This window comes from Apodemus sylvaticus, chromosome 4 (assembly GCF_947179515.1).
Source record: "Apodemus sylvaticus chromosome 4, mApoSyl1.1, whole genome shotgun sequence".
Lineage (NCBI taxonomy): Eukaryota > Metazoa > Chordata > Mammalia > Rodentia > Muridae > Apodemus > Apodemus sylvaticus.
This window is the reverse complement of record NC_067475.1, coordinates 66,777,598-66,799,031: the sequence shown is the minus strand read 5'-3', so window position 1 is coordinate 66,799,031 and position 21,434 is coordinate 66,777,598. Positions and strand designations below refer to the sequence as shown.

Below are 21,434 nucleotides of genomic sequence, written 5' to 3'. Positions count from 1 at the left end.
GGATTAAAGGCGTGTGCCACCACCACTGCCCAGCAGAAGCAACCATCACACATATAAGAGTCATCAACCTCTACACTACTCTTGTAGCATAGTCTGTCATTTTCTAAACCAGCACTTAGTAAGTACTCACAATGAATCAGACACCTTGCTCACCACTGGAAATGAAGCAATAAATGTGTGTGTACATGTGTTTGTGTTTGTATGTGTTAATCTCATGGCTAGCACTGAGTTTCAAATACTATTAAGTGAAACTCTCATGAAAATTTACTGGAGGAAAATTTACTTGTTTCTCAAACTAGCCCTATTTTATAGTAAAACCAGGGTCAAAATAAGCATTTCTCAGAGTCCCCTTCTTGGCAGTCCCCGGAGCATGATTTCAAGACGTCTTACCTTTTTGTCTATTTCAGCTTACCACCACTATGTACAGTACACACTAAATGCTGGCAGGACTCCCGGGTGCTGACAAATAGTGCCTTCAGCTCACGTGGACTCTGTCATTTGCCAGCCTCACCAGCTGTGGCTCCCCACCCACTGGCACAGGCCGCCCTCCCCCACTGCCCAGATGTCACGGCTATTGCTCTCTTGGGTCAAAGGTACTCAGTATGTTCACTGAGTGAGTGCTAACAATGCCAGAGAGCAAGGTGTGGCCCAGCCTTGCTTTGTCCACCATGGCAGGAAGTAGGGCAGCCAGAAACCAATCTTCCATTATCTTGAAGGCTCTCCAGCGTGTTAAGAATGCCAAAGAGGCTGAAGTTGCTCTACCACCAGGATCTGTTTATACTGAACTATACTGTGCTTTCCCTCACCTGTCTGAGGGCCGCGCTCCCCAGCTGTGGGAGTTACAATGCACTACTCAGGCTCCAGTGTAGTATTTCCTGATGCTCCTGAAGGTCTCAGTGTGTCTCAGGTTGCTATATTTTGAATCTAAGTGTTTACCCAAAAGCTCATGCACTGAAGGTTCAGTCTCACATGCAGCAGTGTCTAGGGTGGGTCTCTTAGGGGGAGGTGGTGATTCCAGCACAAAGGTTCCGACTTACTACCTTGACTCGCTCTTTTTTTTTTTTTTTTTTTTTTTTTTGGCTTTGGTTTTTTTCGAGACAAGGTTTCTCTGTATAGCCCTGGCTGTCCTGGAACTCACTCTGTAGACCAGGCTGGCCTCGAACTCAGAAATCCGTCTGCCTCTGCCTCCCAGAGTGCTAGGATTACAGGCATGTGCCACCACTGCCCGGCTCCTTGACTCGCTCTTAAAAAGGCAAGTCCTAGCCAGGCGTGGTAGTGCACGCAAGCCTGTAATCCCAGCACTTGGGAGGCAGAGGCAGGCGGATTTCTGAGTTTAAGGCCAGCCTGGTCTACAGAGTGAGTTCCAGGACAGCCAGGACTCCACAGAGAAACCCTGTCTCAAAAAACCACACACACACACACACACACACACACACACACACACACACACACAAAAGGCAAGTCCTAGTTAAAGGAAGTGGGTCTGGGCTAGGACAGAAGGGCCAAGAAAATTATTGGAACACAAGAAGAAAAGGAGCTCCTCACTCTCACCAACCATCAAGCAAGGATTCCTTTCCCTTTTTTTTTTTTAAATTAGATATTTGTTTTATTTACATTTCAAATGTTATCCCCTTTCCTGGTTTCCCCTCCGAAAACTCCCTATCCCATCCTCCCTCCCCCTGCTTACCAACTCACCCACCCACTCCTGCTTCCCTGTCCTGGCATTCCCCTTCACTGAGGCATCGAGCCTTCATAGGACCAAGGGCCTCTCCTCTCATTGATGTTCGACCAGGCCATCCTCTGCTACACATGTGGCTGGAGCCATGGGTCCCTCCATGCATACTCTTTGGTTGTGGCTATAAACCTATAATCTGAGACTTTTACTAGAAACCCAGTGGCTCCTGGTTTTACCTTATCAGACTCTAACCTATCCAAGGCTCCCTCCAGTTGTCCTATAGTTGCACCAAAAATAGCAAAGAGGAGGGGATTGTAGCAACCCTTCCAGATGTGCGTTTTTCGTCTTCTTTTTTTTCCCAGACACGGCTTCTCTGTGTAGCCTTGGCTACCCTGGAACTCACTCTGCAGAGCAGTCCAGCCTTGAACTCACAAAGATCTGCCTGCCTCTGCCTCTCGAATGCTGGGATTAAAAGCCCGCACCACCATGCAGGGCCAAGATGTATCGTGAGAGCTACTAATATATATATACTGCTAAGGCATTTTGCTGTGAACCTCTTACGGGAAGCCTGGACCCACTTGCGGGTGCCCTATTCCCTCACTAAGCATCTGTCTGTCGTAACTCTTTTGCCTAAAATCCGTTAAAAATGGACTGAGATTATTCCCTGAAAAGCCTATAGCCATGTATGCCCTAAGGTGTGTTTTGTTCTTTCTTTTCGTTGCTTTTCTTTCCATTCCAAACAGACTTCAAGTCTATTTCTTACTGGCTTGCTTTGAAATTCACTTCTAAGTTGAAGCCCACAATAATATCCCGCAGTTAAAAGATGAGGAGAATGCCTCAGGATGTTGACAACACTACTCCTGTCCTCCCCTGACACTTTTTGGTGTCTCTATTCCAGAGACTGTCTTCCCTCTCAAGTCTCTGGCTCTAATGCTTTGTGCATGCCCGAGAGTGCTCTACCCCTGAACTACATCCCTAGCTCAATTTTCTTAAACAAAATGGGGGAAGGTAATTTCACAAATAGTAAGCACTCAGCTGAGAGACGTTTCAGATCATGACTTTAGTAATCTTGCTTTGAGGACTTCAGGGAATTCTTCCACATTCAAACTTCTCTCTTCTGGGCCCCTATCCTAACAGTGCCTCTCCCACCCTCACCCCAGGAAAACCCTCAAGGGAAAAAAGCAGACGAAATTCCTTAATTACCAGGGGCTTCTTGGCTGCCTTAGGCTGAAGACTGGCGGTGTGGGGAGTGGAACGTTGGAAGCATGGGGGGGGGGGGGGGGCGGGACCTAGAGCGTGGCGGGGGTGGGGGGCGACGGACTGCCCTCCCTGGGGACCTCGGCCACGCACAGCATTGTGGGAGTTGTAGTTTTTACGGGACTGAGTTTCCAAATCGGACAAAGTCTCGGGACTCACTTTCCCGTGCTCCTGTGCGCAGACTTAATTGGGGCAGGTCCTTGGGAGGGCAAGAAATTGCTTAGGAGCTTGGTTATAAAATGTGGACCCGAATCCCGTGTGTCCGTGGAACTTCTGCTTTTGCGGCTTCCCCTTCACCAGGTTTGAAGTGCAAGTTTCAGGGCCAAGTAGCTGTCCTGACTGAGCCTGCAGCAGGAGCAGCCGGCGTCGGCTGGGCTTAAACTACCAGACAGTCTTTCTGCTCCCACCCCTTTCTCTCCACCAGACTCCCGCCCCTCGGGCCTCACTGTCGCCGGGTCGTGCCGCTAGAGTCGCTTGTTCTGAGAGCTTGGATGCACTTGCCCTGCAGTTCCCGCGAACTTCTGAGTAGCTGCTGAGCCCCGTTGCCTGCGGAGCCTTCAGCTTCCACAGCCTCCAGAATGCGCGCGTGGGCCTCCGTGGGCGTCCTGACCTCGCTGGCTTACTGCTTCCACCAGCGGCGGGTGGCCCTGGCCGAGCAGCGGGCGCCGGATGGTCAGCGTCCAGTGGACCGCAGCCTACTGGAGCTGAAAATGGTGCAGGTGGTATTTCGACACGGGGCACGGAGTCCGCTCAAGCCGCTCCCGCTGGAGGAGCAGGTGAGAGGCAGCCCACGTAGGGGTTCGTGGAGACACACCTTAGCGTCGCCCCTGGCGCAGAGGGGCTCCGGCTGGGTCCAGACCAGAGGGAAACAGCAGTAGACTGGTCCTCAGGCCTGGAACCATCACCCAATCCTCATCCCCACACTACTGGTGTTTAAGCTTTCCTGTCTAGGGCAGCCCTCCAAACTTTCAGTTTCGAGGTGTAGTGTAACTTTTCAAAGATGCATAGGAATGGCCTGGGGCACGGATCTTATTTAAATGCAGATTCTGATTCGGTGGATGTGGAGTTAGGTCCCTGTTTAGCAGTTCTGTGGTTGAACGTGAGTTCAAGGATGCAGCGGACCCTCTAAGTGTCTGTTTTCGCTGGTTGTTAGTGGCAGAGACCTTTGTACCCACCAGGAGTTACATTTAGTGCTACCACAGTGCAGAGCAAGCTGGCGCCTTTGGGACCAGATCTTAATACAGATTTTTTTTCTCATGGGCTTGCCAGTGACCATTTGAGATCTCATGAAATCTTATTGCTGGCAAGGACTGTGTCTTGGTGTTCTTTTACACTTTAGGTTTAGGAATCTAAAAAGGATTTGTGGTAAGAAGGGGAAAAAGTTAATTGGCTAATCTTGTGGCTTTAAGTCAGGATAATTATGATTAAAGCACAAATAATTAGCTTTTTGTTTTAAAAATGATTGCCTGACAGGAAAAAAAAGAGAATAGGGCACCAGAAATCCCTAACACCCCAAATGTTGAATTTACCCGTGGAGTGTGTATTTGTTCAGTTGGATATACCTTTCATGGTCATTTCTGCTTTCCTGAAGTGCTGTGAGTTATAGCTTCAACCCAAGACCTGGTCTTTAAGGAGGGTCACACATGAGAAGTCAAGCCACCAGGGCAGCTCTCACATAAATAAATCTATTTTAGCAGGCATTTATTTACCAGGTTTCCGGTTAGCCTCTTTCTATGGCTATATTACTTTCTCTCAGGTTCTGCAACTCTTTTTGCTTCTGTGATCCTCATGCACTCAGTGCCTTTAACATCAGATCTCTCAAGTTGTCTTATTATTTTGTCTACACAGGCCCGTCTCTTTGCCCCCCCTATTCTTCTCTATCTATTTTTTTGTTGTTGTTGTTGTTGTTTTGGGTTTTTTGGATTTGTTGTTTTTTTTTTTTTTTTTTTTTTTTTTTTCCCGAGACAGGGTTTCTCTGGCTGTCCTGGAACTTACTCGGTAGACCAGGCTGGCCTCGAACTCAGAAATCCTCCTGCCTCTGCCTCCCAGAGTGCTGGGCTTACAGGTGTGCGCCACCACCGCCCGGCACTATCTATTTTTATTAAAGAGTGTTAGATATATTTCTGTTTTAGACAAAGTTACCAGTAAAAGCAGAGGAAGAAAGTTTGTCTGAATCTAGACCCAGTGTATATAGACAGTGCATTCGCCTGAATTGGTGGATTCCAGTATAGAACTGGCTTCACTGACATGCTTTGACAAGATATCAACATTCTGTGTTGAGAGAACTGGGGGAAAACAATCCCACTCAGTTCATTACTGGAAAGATACTCATTACATTACTCCAGCCTCTTTGAATTGAAACCAAAAAAAAAAAAAAAAAAAGGTTTAAATCCTTTCAGGGATTGTGTGTGTGTGTGTGTGTGTGTGTGTGTGTGTGTGTGTGTGTATGTACACTCATCCACGCATGTATGTGTGAATCTGTTGGTATGTGCTGGGAATCTTTATGATGGAAGCTCCCAATAATCCCAGCTTCATTAGCTTTTATTTGTGTAGCTACAAGATGTGGAGACCAATTCCATGCCCTTGCTTTGCAGCATGACCAGGACCACTGCCTTAAGTTCCCACTCATACACTGCAGACCGTAGGCTGCTGCTTTAAAATTTAAAAAAGACTTTGGTGTGTGTGTGTGGGTGTGTGTGTGTGTAGTTAGGTAGGCCTGAGAAGCTAGAAGAGGCCATTGGATCTCCTGGAACTGGAGTTCCAGGTGGTTGTGCGCCCACTGAGGGTGCTGAGAACAGAGCTATGTCCCCGAAGCAAGCACACTTAGCTGCTGAGGTATCTCCCCAGCCCTAGGCAGGAGCTTCAAGCATGTCTGGATTTCTTGGATGAAGTTCTGTGCATCAGAGCCTGGGATGAGGCCAACTCTGGCTGTGAGTAAATGTCGCCAGCCTCCTGTGACCTGTTTCTGGATATCTCTCTCAAGTTTTCTTTTCCGTATCCATGGTTATCGAGTTTTCTAACCTTCCTTACTCTGCTATTGTCAGAACAGACCACACGGCAACCATTATAAGACTAAAATTACCTTTGCTACAGTTTCTGATTTCTGACTGGTTTATAGACAGATGTGCTGTCATCTGTTCGGTTTTCTCACGGGTCCTTACAAGGTGGCATTGTTTTAACAGCAGAAGATTGACTGAGTTGTTTTCTTAACGGTTTTGGTAACAGTTGATCTGTCCTGCCAAAAGGCTGTGCTTTGGAAATAAAATCATGGAGCTCTGTTGACCTGTTTCTGACCTCCAGAGTAGCTCCAAATTCATTTTCAAGCAAACTATTGAACTCTGCTTTCAACTTCTTCCAGACAGTGGCAAGGTGACCCCTGATAGGAAGTCAGCCTTAGGAGGTTCAGCCTACCCCAGTCCCGCGTTAAGGTCCTGTGTGCATTTGGCAGTGTGGATGGGCTGGGAAGCATGTTGTGTTGCTTACTCCTGCCCACAGCTCAGCTGAGAGACGCAGCTATGGAGGATGTGACGGTTCCTTCACTCCAGTTCCTTCACTCCACTGGGTTGATGGTTTGAAACCCTGGCAGGGTACTGAATTCTTCAGAGATGGTATGGGGCCTTGGAGCAATGGCTCAGCAGTGAAGAGCATTTACAGCTCTTGTAGAGGACTCTGGTTCAGTTCCCAGCACCTGCGTGGCTACTCAAAAAGATATTTCCAGTTCCAGGGCCTCCGCTGCACTCTGGGCTCTACAGGAACCAGGCACACGTGTTCAGATAGATGTGCATGCTGGCAAAACACTCATACTAATTTTTTCTTAAAAAAAATTAATGCCTGGGTCTTCTTCCTAGTGATTCAGATTTAATTGGTACAGGGTATCCAATGTTGTGGGAACATTTCTTCTCTGGTGCTTTAGGAATATCTGGGCTCTATAGCGCTGAGAAGTAGACACCCCACCCCATAAACATCCAGATGTGATTATCCTGGAATGAGGTTCAGACTTCAGCAACTTAAAACTTCCTGTGATGCCTCATGTACAGCCAAGGCTTAAGACCATTCATTGCTTGTTTCCTAAAACCTTGTCCTGGAAGGCGTTGTTGTTGTTATTGTTGTGTTTTTAAACATGGCATGTAACCGACCCATCCCACCGTGGCGTTGCCCTCCTAAGGTTGTGATGTGGTGGGATCTGTATGCTAAGCTGAAGCAGCAGGGAGAAACATCCCCACAGAGCTCATTGCTCTGACTACTGGAAAGATGTCAAAGTCATTCCGCTATCCTCCTTATGAGGCCCCGTGGAAGGAATTTGTTAGCTTCAGGGGTGGTATACTTCTCCTGAGCCATTGTCTTGTTTGTACCTTTGAGCCTGTCTAGCCCAGTTCTAAAAGCCAGAGTGTGATCCAGAGCCCGTAACCCCTTCATGGTCAGCATGCGCCGCCGCCGCCGCAGCCGCCGCCGCCGCTTCTGCTAGCTTTCTGTCTACGGTCCCTTTGCCCCTACGCCTGCTTCTAACTGTCTTCCCTCCTTACTTTGAATCAGTCACTTTAAATTATAGTCTCCCTATTGCTATCACCTAATTTTCTTTTAAGGTTTATAACTTTTCTTTTAGTTGTTGTGTTTCTGTGTGTGTTTGCCTTCATGTATATCCGTGCACCACAAGCATGCCTGGTGACCTTGGAGGCCGGAGAACCATTAGATCCCCTAGAACTGGACTTTACAGGAGTTTGTAAGCTTCCATGTAGATGCTGGGAATTGAGTCCTTGTCTTCTGGAAGATCAGTAAGTGCTCTTAACCACCGAGCCATCTCCCTTCCCCCCTAATTTTCTCTTTAAACATGATGTGTCTATATGTGAATATAAGAGGTAAAATGATCAAGTTAGTCTCCCCGCTAGCCCCATCTGAAACAAGATCTTGATTTGAAACCTGGACTTGATGTTGAACTCTCCTGGGGTGGTATTCATGCCCAGGGGGCCGGAGCGATGGCTCAGCAGTTAAGAGCATTTACTGCTCAGGAGAAGACTCTGGTTAAGTTATAGCACGTGCTTGGCTGGGTTGGTCATTGGACTCAAAGTGCTCTTCCCTCATTGTCCTGTCGTCCTGTCACTATGCCTGGTCCAAGTTCCTCTTTACCACTCACAGACTGGACAGCATGTGTGAATGGCTGTACTGTCCACATTTGAAAATCTGAATCATGTGCGTAGACTCCACATGTCCTGGTCATCAGGAATCGCCCTGGGAAGCACCATAGGTCCTCTGTTGGTCAATGTGTTTAAAGATCACATCTCTTTGTCTGAGTCTCCCTGTGGACCTATGTCTCCAGTTCTGTGGATTCAACCAGAATGGAGGCTTGGTCTGAGCTCTAAAAGAATTGACACTACAGCGAAGGGGAGAGAGCAAACAGATCCAGGTGAGACTTAGGGGAATGTGTGGAGAGTGAGAACTCAAAGGAGGTGGCTTACCCTAACCTGGCCGGAAGCAATCACAGCTTTCCTGCTGCTGCCCTGTCAGTAGCCACGCAAGCTCAGAACCAAAGCCATGTTCATCCTTCTTCTTCCTGCCTACCTCCCACCCCCACCCCCAAACTGTGCCCACCCACGTGCCATGTCTTCCTGCGGCGTGTTAGAGCTGCCTCCTCTATTCCTGCAGCCTTAGATGGAACCTTTTAAGTCTTGCTGACATGTCAAAACCAGCTCTCCTATGTCCATTGTAATTGTGACATGTTCCACTGGCGTTCAGACTGTTCCGTGGGGCCACGGTCCTTTCACAATACTGGAGTGTGCGGGGGAGGGCCCTGGGCACCTATCCTACTTCACCTGGAAAAACTGCTTCTTTAGCTTCTGTGGTACTGTCCTGAAGTTCACCTATCACAAGTTCAGGTGTTGATTGTCTGTGTCCCTGTGATTGCATCAGAGGAATGCATCAAATGTCATTCTTTTTGAGACTTCCTGAAGAAGAGCTCTGTCTGACTTTGAGCTGTGGCAGCTGTGTCTGGTGTCTTGGAGGGCACACCAACTTCTGCTGTGTCTATGCTATCATTTAAGTTCATGGCTTGCTTCCTCTAAGCTGAAATTCCAGGAAAGGCCAGATCTGGTTATCTGACAATTGGTGTCTTCCATGGGATCTGGGAGATCTTCAGAGCTGTTAATTGTATCCAGATGAGAAAACCAATAGATGACTCAGTTTCTATTCCATGGAAGATGTGTACTGAACTGGACAGATGAGTAAAGGAACTTGCCTGGTGCAGTTTGATAAAGGCTTTTAAAGAGCCAGTGACCCTGCTGTGTAAGCTCAGGGCCATGGGCACAGCGCTTGAGTTGGCTGTATGCTGTGAGTGAGAGTTTCCTTCAGGGACTGGGACAGTGGGGAGTCAGAGGTTTGTTTTAGAATGTAGTTGTGTTCACACTGAAAGAATTAATAGATTGGGAAGAGGAGCTGGTTACAGCAAGACCGGAAGTTCTCAACCTGCCGGTCGAATGACCCTACCACAGGAGTTGCCTAAGGCCATCGGAAAATACACGTTTACATTATTATCCATAACAGCAAAACTACAGTTATGACATAGCAATGAAAATAATTTTATGGTTGAGTCACCACAACCTGAGGGTCCCCGCAGCAGGAGGGAGCTTGAGAGACACTGGATTAGAATATCACGTCTGACCCTGAAGGAGTAAGAGTCTGGTGGGTCAGTTGAGATGTGAGACCTGTGATGCTTTGAAATCATCCTGTTGAGGCAGGAGCCAGATTAGGAGAACCGAAGGAAGCCGAGGGAGACAGGCCACCATAGGTTACAGCCACTTGCTTCAGAAACTAGAGAAAAGAACAGGAAGTCGGCAGTAGTAACACACGGAGGTGTTACGCAGAGTCCTAGGATGGAAACTGCACATCAATTCCTTAGGAACTGTTACTAAGGTGGCAGTCACTGAGATCAGGTTTAATTCATTCATTCACTTGCTCACTCATTCATTCATCCACACTCTCACTGAGCGGCTACGTGCCGACTAGCCTGCGGTGTCTTCTACCCAATAGTCAAGTGGGACAAGACTGCTGGACTGAGCCTTAGGGTGAGTGAGGGCACCAGGAATAATGAGTCATGGTCATATCTTCCTTCAGTTGGAGGGAGAGTTCAGGTTTCCAAGGAGAGATTGCAGGCCTAGTGTCAAGTGCTTCTTCTGGTCACATATCCAGAGGCCACAGGGTGTCATCACTGTGAGCTTCAAGAACTTTTATTCAACCATATGTCACTTTTTTATGGTCACAACAGGTGGAATGGAACCCCAAGCTTTTAGAGATCCCACCTCAAACTCGGTTTGATTACACTGTCACCAATCTAGCCGGGGGCCCGAAGCCTCATTCTCATTATGACTCTGAATACCACAAGACCACCTTGAGGGTGAGTGTCAGGGGAAGCCCATGGCAGAGCTTCAGGGATTCTTCTCTGGGCTGAGTTGAGCAGCCAAGTGTCCAATCTTCTCTTTGTCTGTCCCCCACTTTAGGGTGGCGTGTTTGCTGGGCAGCTGACCAAGGTGGGCATGCAGCAGATGTTTGCCCTGGGAGAGAAACTGAGGAAGAATTATGTGGAAGATATCCCTTTCCTTTCACCGGTCTACAACCCACAAGAGGTCTTGTGAGTCACAGACAAGGAGATACTTACTCATTTAAGGTCTTGAGCATGAGTAACTTGTCCTGACCTGCACCCTGATCCGATGTGATTGGGGGGCACCAGATCACCACCCTTGTCATAATCTTCTGTGAACAGGTAGTCACTGAATGCCGCAGCCGTTGGCTTGCAGGTTCTTGGGGGCAGCCAGTCTATAGAGAGGAAAGGCTTCTCCCCATGGGTCCATGTGTGGTTTGAGAGGAGTCCAGCTGCTCTGTTCCCAGCTGTTCTCTGTTCCTGTGTAAGCATCTCTGCCTCTGCATGTTCATTTCTCTCCAGTATTCGCTCCACCAACATGTTTCGGAATCTGGAATCCACTCGGTGTTTGCTGGCCGGGCTTTTCCAACGTCAGAAAGGTTTGTGTAGCGGTCTGAAAGTCACCCCTGTGCCAGGGGAGCTCACGTCTCCTCACTTCCAAAGCTGCCCTTTCTCTTCCTCCGTGCCTGTTCCCCCCATCCTTCCTGCACTTATGACTTCTAGTTGCTCCAGTTGTTGGGGGTCCTTCAGCATCACCATTCCCCCAGTATCACCATCCAGCCTTCTGTTGCCCTTGCCAACCTGACCTCTGCAGTGAGCAGGAGTTAGATGTCCCTCTGCTTCCCGACTCCTCGAGCTTCTAAATGAGCTGCAGAGGTGACCCTGCCCAGTCTTGCGAACTGTAGTGAGGCACTACTGAGAAAGAGGGTAGGGAGCACACTTAGCGGAACCCAGGACTGCTGCCATTGTTCTGATCTTCGTGATACCCCCAGCCTAGCCTGCCCGGTGTCAGCGTGCTCTGCTTGGCCTTTTTTTTTTTTTTTTTTTTTTTTGAGACAGGGTTTCTCTGTGTAGCCCTGGCTGTCCTGGAACTCACTCTGTAGACCAGGCTGGCCTTGAACTCAGAAATCCACCTGCCTCTGCCTCCCAAGTGCTGGGATTACAGGCGTGAGCCACCACGCCCGGCTTTGCTCGGCCTTTCTTAGTTGAGAAAGTTGTCTTAACGTAATCAGGGAATAATCACAGTCAGCTTCAAAACTTCTCACCAATGGGGACTGCATTTATCTCTTCCCTGGATCCCATGTGAGGCCTGTTAGTCACCATCACATCCCTGTGACCAAACACCTGACAGAAGCAGCTCAAGGGAAGAAAGGTTTATTTTGGCTCGAGGTTTCAGAGTGAAGGGAGGCTGCCGTGGAGAGGAAGCTGTAGAGGAAGCTGTGGCAGAAGCAGGGCAGCAGGAACCTGCTCAGCTCCTGTCCCCATCTGTGGCTACCGGAGTGGGAGGTGGTGGGTGTTCACGTGGTGACAGACTAAGCCTAGCCTGAGGCAGGTGTGGCCTCCGAAGCCCTGCTCCCCTAACGCCAGCCAGGCTCACCTTGTGAATGCTCTGCATTTTCCCACACCACTTCTTCCCCTCTAGGGAACAAGCATTCAAAACAGTAGCCTGTGATTCAAGCCCTAGCAATCCAAACCCACCAAATGAGGCCACGTTTTTGACATTTGTAATCGGTCCAAATCTGCATTAAATCACTCTTCTGAACATCAGATCTTCGTGGCCTAACTGGGATTCAGACATTAAGTGCTGCTGCATAGCAGACGTTCTTGCTTTGTTTAGCTTCTAGGAGTATCTTAAATGGAAATGAAGTTTCTATCAAACTTTGACAGTAGACCCTTCAGGGCTGAGGAGGTTGGCTCTACCTCCCCAGTGGCTTGGGTCTCTGGCTGAAGCCAGCCACTTCACACACTATGTGTCTAGCAAGCCAAGCAAACAGGACAGGCTGTCCCTTCAAGGGAGCCCTCAGACTGGGGAATGATCTATAAGGCCTGTTCTGATCTGTGACCCAGTAGGAGGGTGTGTGTGCTAGACAGAACAAAGCTGTTACTTTATCCAGTGCTTGGAGAACTGTGGGCAGAGCCAGGGTAGGAACGGCTGGTAAGGGTGACCTTGGAGTTTTCGTGGGTTGACTCTGTCGACCAAAGGGAAGTAGAAGGCAGAAGTGGGGGTCTGGGAAAAGCGAGCTGAGGCAGGCGTGGCCTCCGAAGCCCTGCTCTCCTAACACCAGCCAGGCTCACCTTGTGAATGCTCTCCATTTTCCCACACCACTTCCTCACACCTGTGCTTCCTCTTTCCATGCAGGACCTGCCATTATCCATACTGACGAGGCAAGCTCCGAAGTCCTGTACCCCAACTACCAGAGCTGCTGGCTCCTGAGAGAGAGGACCAGGTACCCAGGCATTTCTCGGGGTGCTCAGTCCCTTCTGGGTTATGCTAAGACTGTATGTAATTCATAGCAGAAAGAATAAGGGTTTCCAGAGAGATCTGAGCTATGCATTGGTTTCAGTAAAATAGCTAGAAACCGCCGAGGAATAGGATTTGGAAACTTTAGCCTTTTGTTCTATTCATAGATCTTGGTGGCTTACATTACAAGTCATTTAGCTTTTTGTTGCTTTAATGTGTTCACCTGTAAAATAGGAATAATATTGCTAACCATACCAGACTGTTGTAAGGATTATACGTGATCGTAAACGCTGAACAAAATTACATTCTGTAGATTACTGGTCACTGTACAATAATAATACAAGAACCTGTGGGTTTGGCAGGGGCCGGAAGAAGGCTGCCATCTCACAGCCAGGCATCTCAGAGGACTTGGAGAAGGTGAAGACCGGGGTGGGCGTCAACAATGGTGATGAAGTGGACTTCTTCGTTCTCCTGGACAACATGGCTGCCGAGCAGGTAGGGTAACTGTTCCCCGGGGTCCTGGGTTTGGGGAGCCTTGGGAGTGGGCTGACTCCTAACTCGGAACTGGCTGGAAGCCCCTCTGGTCTGCAGGCTGCTGTAACGGGATTTGTAAATGGAGTGCATGTGAAGATGGGGCCCAGATGAACCTGGCAGGGATAAGAGGAGGCCGCTGATACCTCACACAGGATCCAGACAGTTCTAGTTCATTTCCCAGATTAGCTGACCTGTGTGTTTGGGGGAGTGGGGCTAGGGTAGGGCTTGGCTATGAGTAGAGAGTATGTAAAAGTATACCCATACCGTTTTTCTATGTGTACATGTGCACGTATGTTTGGAAGCCAGAGGACAACTTTGGACATCTTTCTGCAGGATACATCCACCTTGGTTTTTTTGAGACAGAGTCTCTAACTGGGCTAGATTAGCAAGCGTGATGAACTCTCTGGAGTGAACTCCAGGGAGCTGCCAGTCTCTGTCCCCAGTGCTGGAATTGTAAGCGTGGGCCTCTGCAGCTGGGGTCCGATTGCAGGCTCTCCACCTTGCGCAGTGAGCACTTTCCCGAGCGCTCTTTCTTCCCAAGCCGAGGGTTGCTTTCTCTGAGACAGGGTCCAGCCATGCAGCTCAGAACTGCCTCAGGTCTCTGCTTCAGACTCCTGCGTGCTGGGTTTGCAGGTGTGTGACACCCCCATGCTCTATTTGTAAATTTAGCATTTTTCAGGGTCCAGAACCTTCATGCTCCCTCTTTATTGGGTCACTCTTTAGAGAGTCTGCATGGGTATTTTAAAAATCTGAGCTGGGTGGAGTACAGTCCTGTAGTCTCTGCACTTAACATGCGGATGCAAGAGCATCAAAAGTTGGAGCTAGCCTGGCCTACACAGGGAGATTCTGCCTCAGATAACTACATTAATGTGTTTATATTTAAATCTTGGGCTGGTGACATGGCTCATTGGGTGAAGCTGCTCTCCTCCAAGCTGGACAACCTGCGATTGATCCCAGAGCCTATGCGGCAGGAGAGAGACCTGACGGTTACGGGTTGTCCTCTGACTTCCACATGCTCACTGTGGCAGTGCATTCTCCACCTGTGGCATTTGCACATGCTTCTGTGTATACACATACTTACATGTATACACACAGTTACATGCTTACACACACACACACACACATTCACATGTATATACACACATGTATGCATAGTTACATGCTTATACACATACACACACCTTACATGTATACACACTTGCATGTATACACATACATGTGTACACAGTTACGTGCTTATACATACATGCATACACATATACACATGTATACAAACATATACACAGTCACATGCTTACATACATGCATGCACATATACATATACACACACTTACATGTATATGCACATATATACACATGTGTGCATATGCACACACAGTCGAAAAATCAATTGATATAAAATTTTGAGATATATGTAAAGTAATCTGGTTAATCCTTTAGACTGTTTTCCTCAATTTGATTTATCCATAAAAATCTTTCTAGTACTAAAAATATATTATACATATTACAGTTTATATGAATGCATATAACGTTTTATGTAATATAACTATGTTATTAAAATGCATTGAAATGTGTATTCCATTTCATGCAATAATACCCTCCCACAGTGTGAGTGCCTCTGTGGGCAGAAGTGCTGCTACCCAAAGGCAGTGAGGTCTTTTCCTTCTCTGACAGAAATGGCAGTGTCCCCAAGGCACCAACCAGTGTGCCTAGTGCTTCCGTGCAGTAACTGTAAGGTTATGTGGCAAGGGTTCATGAAAAGTATTTATATGGCATACAGTTTCTAAAATCATTTTAGGAAAATAAAAATCTGGTCAAATTGTCAGTTCCTTGACATATATTGTATTCGTCATTAAAAATTAAAAAATTGTTAGTTTTTTTAAAACTTGGAGCACATGGAGCCATCATGGGGTATGGAACAGTTTTTACAATTCTGTGCCTGTATGGAGCTGGAGAGATGGTTCAGGAGTTTCGAGCGCTAGCTGCTCTTACAGAGGACCAGGTTCAATTCCCAGCACACACAGTGTCTGTAACTCCAGTTCCAGGCGATATGACATTCTTACACAGACATATATGTAGGCAAAACACCAGTGTCTGTGAAATAAAAATAAATAAATCTTTAAAAAACAAAGAAAGAGCAATACTGTGCCTTTAGAGAAACAGTTTTAGAGGGCCTGAGAACATAGGCTCCCCAGGAAGAAACCGCCTGCTACAGTGTGATGGAAGCTAATCGGTGCCCTTAGGAGGCAAGAATTGTCTTCTTGTAACATCACCAGGGACTCTTGCAGGTGCACAGCCTTCTGAGTTGCCCGGCCCTAAAGAGATTCGCCCAGCTGATTGAGCAGAGAGCGGTGGACATGGCCCTGTACATGCTGCAGCAGGAAGACAGGTGAGGGGGCATGGCAGGTCCTTAGTCAGCACCAGAGGGGTATGCTTGTGTGTGGGCTTGTGTGTGTGTAGACATGCTGGGGGCGGGGATGTGTCGTCAGCTGTCAGCTGGCACCTCTGTGCGGCTAGCCTGCCCTCAGTCCTCTGCTCTTACTGGGGTTTGACCCGTGCCTCCTTTCCTGTCACATAGAGCCCAGAGTGCCAGACTCTTGTTCTACTTTGCAAAAGCCTGAGGTGGAGGGAGTGGCAGGAGGCGTGGTTATGTTACCCTCTGTTGCTCTTGGGTCAGTTTACAAATAATTCCCTGTTCTCACTGCTTGGGAGGCATCTTTGGCTGCTTTTATAGGTAAAGGAGCTGGACAGAGTCCACAGAACCCACCCTTGATCCCTGTCACTGCTTGAGAGGGAGAAGGACTGAGCTGAGAGAGACTGGCTACTTTTTCTGGGCTCATTTGGCAGGCGGCAGAGATAGCACTTGGTCCCAGATCCTCTGACCAAATTGCTGCATCCTGCTGGTACTTGAGATTCTGTTCTGGAATGCCCGTTGCTTTTCTTTTTCTAATTACGAGCGTCCAGTTTGCACTGGGTGGAAGCCGTTAAGCCAAAGTGAAGGGATAATCTGGGACTGTGGTGGGAGGGGACAGTTAATGTTTCAAGAATTCCCAGGGCCTGTTGTATAAGAAAAGAGCCCCTGGTCAGGTTGGCTTGGAGTCAGCATGCGTGTGTGTGTGTGTGTGTGTGTGTGTGTGTGTGTGTGTGTTAGTCTTGGGCATGCACAAGGGCTGCAGCCAAACCACCCTCCCTCCTGCCACTCGACACATAAACGTGTTCAGTAAATACCTCAGGCTCTGTGGGGCATGCCTGGTCTGTTGGGACTTACATCATGAAGCACCTATGGCTAACAGGCACACAAATGGGCCTGGTCATGTTCTAGTAAACTCTATGAGGACGGGCAGGCAGCTTGTATCTGGCCACACCACAGCACTCTGTCTTCTGCCCCACTGTTCGTTCTATTTATATCAGCTTCATAAAACTGATGTTTTTTTCACGGTCAAATGGCACAACGTCGCAGTGCCGCCTGGTGTGTCTGGCCTGAGTACCTGGCAGGCGCATGCTACGTGTAGAGGTTGGCCCCTCACACCAGTCACTACAGCCTTCTGCTCCTTTGTGCAGTTAGGTATTCAGAATCCTAAGAGTGCTAGGTTGTGTTTTAGTTTTGGGAGTTCCCTCAACACACACATAAAAAGTGTGAGGCACAGCAACAAATAATTCTTTTGCCACTTGGCAGCCTTCTTTGGTTTGCTCGGTGCTGTGAGAGTTGAGTTACTGTCACCTGCGGTCACAGGATGACCCAGAATGAAAGGGATGGGAGCTGAGCTGGACTGAAGAAGACAGTCCTCAGGCTCAGCTCCAGAAGGCAGAGGCGGCTGGAGGCTCGGGCAGCGGGCGCTCCTCCTTCTCCTCCTCACTGCACGCGCAGCGCCTTCGGGATTTCTGCTTGTTCCCCCTCTCTCCCAGCTTCGCTCTTCCGTTCCTCATGGTGTAGGGGTTTGTCTGGTTTCTATTTTTACATGTATTTATTGTGCATGTTCACATGCATGTATAAGATGTGTGGATATGGATATGTATGACGTGTGCACACGCATGTGTAAGATGTGTGCACATGGAAATGTATGCTGTGTGCACATGGATATGCATGATGTGTGTACCATGATGTGTGCATGGGGATATGCATGATGCGTGTACATGGGTACGTATGATGTGTGCACATGCATGTGTATGATGTGTACACACATGTGTAAGATATGTGCACACATGTGTATGATGTGTACTGATGTGGGTGAGCCTCCTTCCACTCTGTGGGGTCCCCATTTCTTTTTCTTTTTCTTTTTTTTTTTTTTTTTTTTTTTTTTTTTTTTTTTGGTTTTTTGAGACAGGATTTCCCGATATAGCCCTAGGTGTCCTGGAACTCACTCTGTAGACCAGGCTGGCCTCCAACTCAGAAATCCCCCTGCCTCTGCCTCCCAGAGTGCTGGGATTACAGGCGTGCGCCACCACCGCCCGGCGGGTTCCCTATTTCTAACAGTCTTAGAAGTAAGTGGCTTTACCCTCTGAGCCATCTCTCCAGCCCAGGGCCTACTCCTTTATAACTCCCCGAGTGTCTCCATCTTGGCTGCATTCGTGCTAGGGTTATATCCTGATGTGTTTGTTGGAAGTCTTTGTTCACAGAGAACCCTCAAACTTGATGTGAAGCCATTTCTGCCCCCGCCCTGCGTGTTCCCTGGTTACTTGTCTTTTCTTCGCCTCCTCTGACTGGGCTCCTGAGGTCCTAGGAGGCAGAACTGACCCCTCGCCTGGGTGCTGAGTGCCTGCCGGGTGCTTAAATGTTACTCATGCTTCACAGGGAAAGTATCCAGATGGCGGTGGGCCCATTCCTACACATCTTGGAGGGAAACCTGCTCAAAGCTGTGGACCCTACCACCCCACCCGGCAAAACCAGGTACCCTGCACAGTGAGTGCTTAGGCCACAGAGAGCCACGGGGCCTCTGGCTGCAGGGAGGGAGAGTATGCGCCAAAGCCAGGCTGTGAGCGGCTGCAGGTACTTACAAGGCCATGCACCCCCAAGCACTTCATGACCGTTTACCTTTCTTCCTGCATGGCTTTCCTAGAATGGTTTTATTTTAATGCCCCAAAGTTATTTTTCTTTTCCTTTTTAAAAAAAACTGTGTATATGTCAAATACTTTAGTACCACACTGGTTTGATATTTTGATAGTCCAAAACAATAATGACTTGGTTTGAATTTTTCATTTGGTGTACATTAAGTATGATCACTGTACTTTTTGAAACATTGGAAACAGCTTATGGGCTTCCATCCCCACTTCCACAGAGCTTGGGACACCAGGCTAGGACCCTGGGACACCAGGTTGGGACCCTGGGAAACCAGGCTAGGACCCTGGGACACCAGGCTAGGACCCTGGGACACCAGGCTAGGACCCTGGGACACCAGGCTGGGACCCTGGATTTGGAATGTCATATGTCCTGGAGACTAGCTCAGCAAATTGTGTTTTGGCAACACTATCGGAACCTGGAGACTTGTTTGAGTCTTAGGCCCCTCTCTGTCCTGCCCAAGCAGAACCTGCATTTCAATTAGATGCTCCTTAATGTTCAGGTACTGCCAGGGTGTGAAGAGAAGGGAGCGTCTGAGGTAACACAGCTAAAAGCCTACAGTGGATGTGAGAGGTGCAGGGAGCGGAGTTCCTAAGGGAGAAGCAGGCCTGGAACTTGGAGCAGCATTTCTAACAGTAAACCATGCCTGTCCGTCTCTGGCCATCACACGCATCTGCACGGCATCTCCTACACTGTTTGCTCCTGCCACTCCCCTTGTGCTGGTCTCCTAGGTTGAGAGTCAGTAAAGTCCTTGACCATGCTGAGGAGAGAAATGTTGGTGTCAAGCAAATACCATAAAATGGCTTCTTTATCACTGACTAAAGCTGCTTGGGATGTGTGTTGAAAACCAAGCAGCTTAATATATGTTTGAAACTAATTAAAATTTCCAAGCCTGCAAGGAGCAGGGCTTACCCTCCTACACTCATGTAGCCTAGAGTAGGAGAACATCAGTCATGGGATGGCAGGACCCAGAGGAAGAAGGGAGGTGGGCCAGACGGTTCTTCTCTGGAACTCAGCAGGGGAGGAGTAAGTGGGTGGGCAGGAAGGCAGAAGCAAAGAGAGTTGCCCCAGGGGTCGTTCTTCTCCTTGAGATGTGAGAGTAGGAAGAGGCTGTTCGCCATCTGCTCCAGAGCAGTGTTACACCAGCTCAGCTGACTGCTAGCTGCCCCTTGCTTCAGAGACAGCTGCTGTGTTTTACTCAGAGGAGGCATCTTGGCCTCCTGGTATCCTGATCCCAAGGTGAGCAATTGTGGAGAATTGTTTCCTTCTTGCAGAAAGATGTACCTCTATGCGACACATGATGTAACGCTCCTGCCTATGCTCTTGGCCTTGGGGATTTTTGACCAAAAATGGCCCCCATTTGCTGTTGACCTGACCATGGAACTCTACCAGCACCAAGAATCTAAGGAGTGGTTTGTGCAGCTCTATTACAATGGGAAGGTAAGATCTCTGAGGCGGGAGTGGGTGGTGGCAAGGCACCCAACTCTGCACACTTGGTGTAGTATCATGTGTCTCTCGTCAGGCCCAATAGAGTAGTAGGCTCAGCTGTCTGAATCCTGTGAGCACAGGACAGTAGTCAGCCTGTGGTAGCAAGGTCCAACATAGTCACAACTCAGTTCTGTTATAGATCTCCTCTAGGAATAGGGCTCCTCCTAGGAATAGCTCTCCTGAGTGTGTCTACCAGGCTCTACCTCCTGACTGTGAGGCCCATTTTAGGAAGTCACAGGGATGTCTTGGTGTCCTAGCTGACCCAGCATTGTTGATGTCCAGGAGAAGGAATGTGTACTCTGCAGGGGTGGGACTATTAGCGCTTTCAGCTCACGGCCAGAACTCTGCTAAGGCCTCTCATCTAGATAGCAGTCGGGATGCAATGCTTTTTATTCTGGGAACTCGGGGTAGAGGTGTCTTCCGGGCTACTACATATGTGCTCATCCATACTATGTGGGTGAGACTCTGGGCTCAACTGAGGGTAGAGGGTGGAGCTCTCTGCATAGCTGCTGACTTCTGTTTCTTCTACAGGAGCAGGTACCCAGGGGCTGCCCCGACAAGCTGTGTCCACTGGACAAGTTCTTGAACACCATGTCAGTTTACTCTGTAAGCCCAGAAAAATACCGAACACTCTGCTCCCAAGCACAGATAATGGAGCTTGGAGAGTGACTTGTTTACACAGACAAGTTGATTTTTAAATAAAGTGCCTTTATAAAAAAGAGTATCATGTTGAGATCAAAGGGGGGGGTTCTCTACTCTGTGACATGATTTCTTATTTTATGTCTATGAATGTTTTGCCTGTATGTAAGTCTGTGTACCACTTACATGTCTGGTGCCTTACACAATTCAGAAGAGGGTATTAGATTCCCTGCAACTGGAGTTAAAGATGGCTGTGAGCTGCCTTGGGAATGCTGGAAGCCAAACTTCCCCTAAACAGTAGCCACTGCTTGTAACCACTGAGCCATTTCTCCATGAGCCTCATGGCATGATTTCTAAGGTCAAAGCATTGGCGTGAGCCTGGGGAATTGTGACACTGAGGGACTTCATGTTCTTTTCTTCTATCAACTTTACTCAGGCCCTATTAAGCCCTAGTTATCAGAAAGGTAGTGACGTCTACCTTCAAGTTATTGCAGTTCAGTGGAAAGAAACATAAGTAATCTGTGGCTTACAGGGCAGTGTGTCTTAAGCTAGGACAGTGTATTATGTGCAGTGTTCTGAACATAGGAACAAACCTGCTCCTCCTAGTAGGGCTTACACAGACAAACCAAGAAGCCTTCTGGGGACATTCTGTCAGGGTCAAAGTTGACACCGGAGTAGTAGTTAGGGTTAAATTCAGCATTCATCAATAAATACAATACATAATATATATAGACTTAAGGGAAGAAATCATATCATCATCTCAATAGACAGAAAAACCTCTGGCAAAGTCCAGCATCCCTTCATGATTAAGGCCCTGAAGAAATGGAATAGAAGAAACATTACCTCAGCACAATAAAGGCTGCCTGTAACAGACTTATAACCAATATACGTAAAGGAAAAACTGAAACGTCAGAAA

General features: G+C 48.2%; 1 protein-coding gene across 1 annotated transcript; it reads left to right on the top strand.

Moving 5' to 3' along the window:
* The first annotated feature begins 3,117 nt into the window (after positions 1 to 3,117).
* Positions 3,118 to 20,603, top strand: Acp6 (acid phosphatase 6, lysophosphatidic). The gene is made up of 10 exons (XM_052179674.1): positions 3,118 to 3,708; positions 10,188 to 10,316; positions 10,420 to 10,550; positions 10,863 to 10,939; positions 12,700 to 12,787; positions 13,164 to 13,296; positions 15,624 to 15,724; positions 18,128 to 18,223; positions 19,666 to 19,831; positions 20,411 to 20,603. The coding sequence occupies exons 1-10, from the start codon at positions 3,511 to 3,513 to the stop codon at positions 20,546 to 20,548; spliced, it is 1,257 nt and encodes a 418-aa protein (XP_052035634.1). The 5' UTR covers positions 3,118 to 3,510; the 3' UTR covers positions 20,549 to 20,603.
* Positions 20,604 to 21,434: the final 831 nt, after the last annotated feature.

Bases quoted from the DNA above. Each gene is read 5' to 3' on its own strand.
- Acp6 (XM_052179674.1), top strand. From the start codon at position 3,511: ATGCGCGCGTGGGCCTCCGTGGGCGTCCTGACCTCGCTGGCTTACTGC. The intron at 10,940-12,699 runs GTTTGTGTAGCG...CTTTCCATGCAG, and splicing joins GCTTTTCCAACGTCAGAAAG to GACCTGCCATTATCCATACT. The intron at 13,297-15,623 runs GTAGGGTAACTG...GGACTCTTGCAG, and splicing joins ACAACATGGCTGCCGAGCAG to GTGCACAGCCTTCTGAGTTG.